Source organism: Symsagittifera roscoffensis, chromosome 9, assembly GCF_963678635.1.
Source record: "Symsagittifera roscoffensis chromosome 9, txSymRosc1.1, whole genome shotgun sequence".
Lineage (NCBI taxonomy): Eukaryota > Metazoa > Xenacoelomorpha > Acoela > Convolutidae > Symsagittifera > Symsagittifera roscoffensis.
In genome coordinates this window covers 11,761,018-11,768,588 of record NC_087070.1, presented here as the reverse complement: position 1 = coordinate 11,768,588, position 7,571 = coordinate 11,761,018, and the positions used below count along the sequence as shown (strand labels likewise).

Below are 7,571 nucleotides of genomic sequence, written 5' to 3'. Positions count from 1 at the left end.
TTGCTTTCACGAAAATTTAGACCAATGGAGATCCATTAGTGATCTGGATTTAGCAGCATGTTACGCTCCTTCGCCGAGTAATCATGCAGCTACGAGGGGTTGCTACGAGCCGATGAAAAGTTTTATAAAGGATAACATATTTCTGTTCCTTGGATACCTGATCTACATAATTTGCCTGCTAATTGTAGGACAGATTCTTTCTCTTACGTTCTCAAATATCAACTGGGAAGAAAGAAGATAAAAATATTCAAGGCAAACAAGAAAGCTGTCATCAATAATAGAAACTGTAAATATTGTTCAATTGTACATATATTCATCAGCTCTATGTAGATTTGAAATTTAATTTAGAGTTCACAAGGAGTCTATTTTTCCGGGCATGAATTCGTCTCCTCCATTTTCGAAATATTCACCTTAACAGATAAAATTTAAAAGACATTCGTGGTCAACAGGCTGTCACAGTATAACTGCGTATATTCTTGAGTATAATAATTATTGTGTCTAAGTTGTCTCAAACAATAACCCTAATTTAGCACTTAATTAATTTGTAAAAACAAATCTATTTTTCTAGAAGAAGCGCTTGTGAATCTACTCACCCATTCGTTCTGCAGCCTCGACTGAAATACTGGCGATCATGGAGGAGTTATATGAAACCACTGTCACGTATTTTTCACCGTTCACAGCTATCAATCCGTGACTCGCTTCCTAAAAATCAGGAAAACTATTAAATCGGATTGCTTAAAAAAATGTTCGTCTCAAATAGTCGACTAGGGGTTCCAAACGAGTTTGTTATGATTGCTGAGAATTTTGCGCTCGCAGTTTTCGGAATCATACTTCGAAGAAATAACGATTTGTAAATTGACCGGCGTGTATTTTGGGTCCGAAATGCTATAAAAACACTACTCGGATAAATATATAGCAATTTTTAGTGGCTGAAAATCTTACAGTTTGGCAGTATAGAGAGTAGGAGTCGGCTCTGATGACTTCGTACTCGCGATGCAGGAACTGGACAGTGCCTCTAGCTCTTGTAGTGTTGGGGTCTGCAAAGATATCCACTAATTGTTTTGCATCAGAATTTGAGAGCTAGCAACAAAACTACAATGTAATTAAAGATAGCCGGCTGCTGTGCAAGTTGCACACAATGTCAACAAGAGAATTTAATAAGGAGAAAAATTTTGAAGTTTTCAATTATCTTCAAGTATCAATGAACGTTGCAGTATCAATGAACGTAGTGAAGACAGTTATATAGGTAGAGTGATATTTTTTGCTTTTGTACAGGAATGAATCTTGAAAAATCTGATATTTTGCTGTTCTACTTGAGTTTCTTTAAAAATCAATTCTTCTAAGTTCAATTCTTGTTCATTTGCTAAAAGAACGTTAAATTACGCTTTTCGATCACAAAAGCGGAAAAAAAACGAAAAAAATATTACGAAAATGAACGAAAAATGAAAATGCACCTTCTGATCCAGGTTTTGAAAAGGCGGTTAATTTTATCAAAAATGTTTTACTCTTAAACTAATCTAAAAATTCAGAGCTTTAAAGTGGTCTATTGTTTTCTTTGAAATTCGATTTTTTAGAAAAACAAGTTTCAATGTTTTGAGTTTCCTTGCGTTCAGTGACCACATTTCCAACTATGTTGGTAATGTTTTTCTAATTTGCTCAATTTTCTAGGTAAAAAGCAGTGAATTGAGTTTTAATAAATGCAGAATGATTATAGCTAAATTAACGTTAAATTTGCAGTAGAAGTAAAATCACAATTGAGTCAGTATGGCCAAATTTTATGGGATTCTTTCTGGGTATTGGAAAAATGCAGACCATTTTTCTCGAAACAGACAAATCTTTTCATTATTTTTTTTGGAATCCAAATCTCGGCTGAAAGGGTTTATATATGATCGCAAATTGACCCCTTTCAAGCTTTCCTTGGTGCATCAAAATACTGAAGAAAATACACACCTGCTTCTCCAGTGTTCTTCACTTAATGAATTGCCGGAGCAACAAAAAAACGCTGCTGTTTTTGAAGTTTTCTAAAAAAAAACATTCGGATCTCCACTAAAGAATCTTGCGTTGTACTAGTAATACGAGCTAGCTTTTTCAAATATAATTCAACATTTTCCTCGCTTTTTTTGTGCAAAATTTTTTCACCGTTATTAATTGGGCAAAATAACACTTACGCATTTATTGAAAGTGGGAATGTGAGACGGCAGAGGTTTTAATAACTACCGAAATTGTCAAATAAAGTGTTACCCCAAAAATGAGTTTTTTTTTTAATTAATCTATAATTACGCTAAAACAACTGAGTTAATTGATTAAAAACTTATACCTAAAAAGCCTCTCATACAGTCCAACAAAGTTCTAGAAGTGTTAAACTTCCAAAAATTTGCGTTGAAATTTGTTTTTAAGCAAAGATTTTGCTTTTTATGTAGTATAAATGACCTTTTTAGCTATCAACCAAAATTATATTCTCTTATAGTGGGAAATTTAGCGCTTCTAGAACTTTGTTGGAATGTGTGAGAGGAAGAAACTTATACCAAAAAAGCCTCTCACACATTCCAACAAAGTTCTAGAAGCGCTAAATTTCCCACTATAAGAGAATATAATTTTGGTTGATAGCTAAAAAAGTCATTTATACTACATAAAAAGCAAAATCTTTGCTTAAATGTTTTAAAGCAAAGATTTTGCTTTTTATGTAGTATAAATGACCTTTTTAGCTATCAACCAAAATTATATTCTCTTATAGTGGGAAATTTAGCGCTTCTAGAACTTTGTTGGAATGTGTGAGAGCCTTCTTGTAGTATAACTTTATCATCAATTAAGTCGGTAGTTTCAGCGTAGTTCTTGAGTAATCAAAAGAAAACCAAATGACCCAGTTTTCAGGTAAAACTTAGGTTGAGATTTTTCGAGACAAAATTGCGCCAAATTAATTCTGGTAAAATTCGAAGCAATTTTTTTTTTCACTTGACTTTTGTCTAATTTGAACCCAATTTGAGAAAAACGAATCTGCAATTTCAAATTTTGTTCGTTTTGTCCAGATAGTTCAAATCAGCGCTGTAGTTCAGACAATTGAAGGTTTTGAATAACTTTGGATTCATATCAAGGCCAAGATTTAATCCTTTTTTACGATTGAGCAATTTCATCAAAAAAGTGAAGCAGCAAGGCCTGTAAAAAATTTTGCATAAGCTTTCTGATTTCTTCCGATACTCATCGATATAAATTAATAAAAAATATATACTTTCAAATAAATGGGTGAACTATCAACGTAGTGTATTTAACCGAGGTGGATTTTCTCATGCGCGAAAATTCTCAACCAACCAACGCCCTTTAAACTCTCTAAAACTGACTGAACTTATCGCTTATTTTTTCTAATGTTTGAATTCTGAGCTCTGATTGGTTGACAAAACGTTACGCTCATTCGAGCCTCCGCGCATGAGGGATTACCCTATTTACCCGCAACGCGAGAGCTTTGTTTGCTGAAACAATCTCGCCACTTTTCGAATCCAGAAGCGCACAGTCTTCCACGTGTGGAATCCGCATCATTCTGTCAATGGCCTGTAAGTGAAGTGGTTTGATGGCAAACGGGATAAAGTCTGTGATCGTTTTTAAGTCCTCCATAACTCAAATTTAACAAACTGAAAAAAAAATCAGCATCGGATTGAATTCAATAGATTTCTGATGAATGTTAGCTTGAGAATGTATAATTTACGTTTGATAAATGACACTGTTAAGCAACGTATTTGTGATACCAACTTAGATATAAGACTAATTGATCACATATAGTTTTAAGCTATCATAAGTTTCTGACAACGAGTTTTTCTACAACATTTGTCATATTTAGTCTTGTCCGCAATCAAAGTTGTGAACAACTGTTTTGTTCATATGGATGATCAAACTGCATGCAAAAGCAGTCCCCTAAGGCAACTTCAATTGTTTCGTACTCAAATTAGAAATATATATCATTGTAAGAAGAATTCTAAGGGATTTCTGATTTAAAAAAAGCCGCTCAAAGGCGGCAATGCGCTGCAACTGAAAAACAATTGTGGAGTTTTCTAAAAAGATCTATCGGAAAATTTTTTGGAAAGGGTACTAAAAAACAAAAGATCTTTATCTTCGATGGCCTACTCAATATTGCGCCTTTTTTCAGATGATGTCTTTCATTTATGAACGAAGCATGCTACCGACGAAATGTTTTGGTAACCGAAAGCGATTGGAAGAAAAAATTGATTTATTTCATGCTGACGTTGAAAGATAGAATTGGTTTGCGAAATTGTTCGTGTTTTTTCTTTCTTTTAATTACTCAAGCGAAGAACCGTAAGAATTATTCTTGTCGTTTTGATAATTTGAGTCTATTTGCGGAAAGCTCTACTTTTTCAAGCAGGCTATTCTGAAACTTTTTTATATTTTAAGTTGTTTTCAGTGCTTTGCAAAATTCACCTATTCAATCAATGAAATTTTAAAATTATTACGTTATTACCATAAAGAGGTGATTAAGGTTTTGAAATTGAATCAATGCGATCGTTTATGGAGTATGGAGATATTACCTTTAAGCTTTTGATCATTTTCACAAAATTTATAGAGTTTTATCTATCAGCTTAGCTCAAAGCTTTTAAGCATTACTAAACGTTCCAATTCAAGATTTCTATAACGTTTTCCTTGTTAGCGTTCATAGCGCATTCTGACTTCCTTTAAAATAAGAAGAATGGGGAACGCTAATAGGTTGAAATGATTAGTACTCGGAACGTTTTTGCAAAAACGCTGGCCTATTCAATTAAATTGAAGGTCAGGTGTTAAAGTTTGTTGCTAGGGGTATCAATTGGTTCTTCCAATTTTTTTTTCTTAAAACTCTACAAAGCTTCTATTATTCTTTCGGAAATTTTTTGAACCAAATAAGTTGAAATATGTAAGTAATTTGATTTTGTCTGCATACTGCCAGTTATAAGTTAAAGAATATAATGTTCAAGAAAAAAATAACGGATTTCGACAATTTCATCACACCACTTAATGGAATGATTCTTTTTTGCACGGGTGTGGTATATTTTTCTTCGGGTGTTGTAGTTTTTTTTTCACGCAAAGTCAGGAACCACAAGAAATTATACAAATGGATAGAGTAGTACATCACATGAAAATCTTTTAGTAGTGATTCGAACCGTATTTAAATAAATAGTTGTATAGTTTGTACAGTGCTGATTTAAATTAACCGGACAACGCGTTAAGCTTGAAATTTAAAACGCATTTTTCTCAAACTGGGTTGAGTTTAGGTGAAAACTCATGAAGACAAAACTTGCTGAAAATTTAAGCCGAATTAAAATGGTGTAATTTGTTTTGCAAAATTCGGGCCCAAAATTTTACCCCAAAAATGGGTAATTTTGGCTTTTCTTAGTTAATAAAAAATTACGCCAAAAATACCCAGTAGATCACAGTCATAATTATATAAAAGTCAGCCTCTTACGTAGCCCAACAAACTTTAAGAAGGGAATATTCTCCAAAAAAATTTGGAAAACGTTTAAAAATTGTTTTTAAATAAAAAGTTGGTATTTTATTAAGAAAAAACGACCTTTTTGTTTATCAAACAAAAATAAATTAATTTATACAATGTTTTGGAGAAAATATATTTTTCAAGTTTATTGGTAAACGTAAAAGGCTCACTTTGATATAATTATGTCTGTGATCGACTGGGTAGTTTTGGCGTAACTTTTGATTAACTAAGAAAAGCCAAAATGACCCATTTTTGGGGTAAAACTTTGGGTCTGATTTTTGCGAAACAAAAAACACCATAATAATTCTGCTAAAATTCTAAGCTTTTGTCTTCGTGAAGTTTCACCTAAACTCAACCCAATTTGAGAAAAACGCGTTTTAAATTTCAAGTTTAACGCGTTTTTTCCGGTTAATTTAAAATAGCACTGTATAGTTTCGAGAGAGTAAAGCGGTCCGGTAAGTAACTCTCGTTGTGTAAAAATTGGTATTTTAGCCCAATAAAAATTGTTTTTATTAAAGCAAACTAGTTTTGGAAGTTTCATGCACTTCCTTGGCTATTAGTTTTCTTTAAAAAATGTACAAACTTAGAAAAAACAATGAAATGTTTTTCATGTTTTTGTTTGTTTTTATTTTTTTGAAGACAACGGTAGTTGATTACGCTTAATTTGCTTAATTCAACGCGTTTGTTTGGTTAGTTTTTCATCACACAACGCTTACGAAACGACAAAAATATGAAGAAGAAAACTTGTTTTAGTAGTTTTTTGTGAATGTGGTGGTAGCATTCTGTACTAAATGCACAACTACCGGCTATCCTTGTTACTTAAAACTGGTATCTGCTAAAAGCTACGACCGTTGGACAACTATTCTGATCTTCGCTAACGTTTCAGTGAACATCAGTTGAACTCAGGTTACCTTCTTTTACGTTTATAGCTTCTAACAAATTTATCGGACAACGTAGAAAATTTTTGAAATAACTCTGACCTTAAGACTGTGAAATGCCGTTGAAACTGCAATCGAATTTTCAAAACTGCATTTGAACTGACAAAGGAGCAATGCAAAGTGATTGCGCGAGTTTCCTTTTTCCCTGATGTCAAGAGCACAATTGAAAAAACTTTTTCATTCAACAACGATTTGTCATGTAATTTGTCATGACAAAAAAATACATAAAATGCCGACAAAAAGGCAAACACAAAATTGCAAAGAATTGTTTTGATTCAGTTTGAACTTAAAGGTCAGAATTTTTTCAGAAGTTCTTACGTGGTCCGATAAATTTGTTAAAAGCTAGAAATCCGAACCAAGCTTCGTACCAAAAGCTTAGAGAGCTGTCCGACTCTATCTATTTTAACGTTAGTCATTTGTAGTTAGACACTCAATTAACAACAATTTTGTTTAGTTTTCTTCTATTTCAATTTTTAAACGCAACTCAACCAATGCTTAAGATATGATCGCTTGCTACGAAGCGACAACTGAATCTTCTTCAACTTGATCTTCAGCCCGAAGAGGTTTTGCTACTTCAGAAAATTTTTAAAACAATGTTTCTTGTGTGTTTAACTATGTATTCTAAAAAGTTCCCGTTGCTTTCAGAAAGCGATTGAAATCTTTCATTTCTCGCAAAAGTTTCACGTTATGATATCTCTCATAATTGAATTTCTCGCCACTCCGTCTGTGATATGTTCGTCTTTTCACCCATTTTCTGCCGTCCAAACCCGCTTTCTCCGAATTTGTTCTCCTCATAGGTGAAAATCCTTCTCGAAAAGTATCGCCTTGACCTTCTACTCCTGATTTCACGCCTCCAGCTGCGCTCTCTCCGGTCGAGTGGCCATCTTGCATATCGTCATGCTCATTTTGAATTGCCTTATTCGAACTTTTCGCTAAATTCAATTTCAATTGTTGCATGTTGCGCGCTTTTAAGTCGTTAGTTCCCAGCCCTTTAGCGGCCTGTGTTTGTAACTTCGGCTCGAGGACTTTCAAAATTCGGTCGACTTGAATTGCTTTCCGATCCAATTGGCGTCTTAATTCGCGTTGTCGGTCGTCTAGTTTTCTCGTGACTTGCCGAGACGTCGCGGCGCTTTCGCGTAGCGCGAGGCAGTCGAGTCGTTCACGCT

General features: G+C 33.8%; 1 protein-coding gene across 1 annotated transcript; it reads right to left on the bottom strand.

Annotated features, from left to right (window-relative positions):
* Positions 1–231: 231 nt before the first annotated feature.
* Positions 232–3,753, bottom strand: LOC134854177 (profilin-4-like). Its single transcript, XM_063870327.1, has 4 exons — positions 3,442–3,753; positions 943–1,080; positions 594–702; positions 232–410 (listed from the first exon to the last, which is right to left on the bottom strand). Exons 1-4 carry the CDS (start codon positions 3,604–3,606, stop codon positions 352–354), a joined length of 471 nt encoding a protein of 156 aa, XP_063726397.1. The 5' UTR covers positions 3,607–3,753; the 3' UTR covers positions 232–351.
* Positions 3,754–7,571: the final 3,818 nt, after the last annotated feature.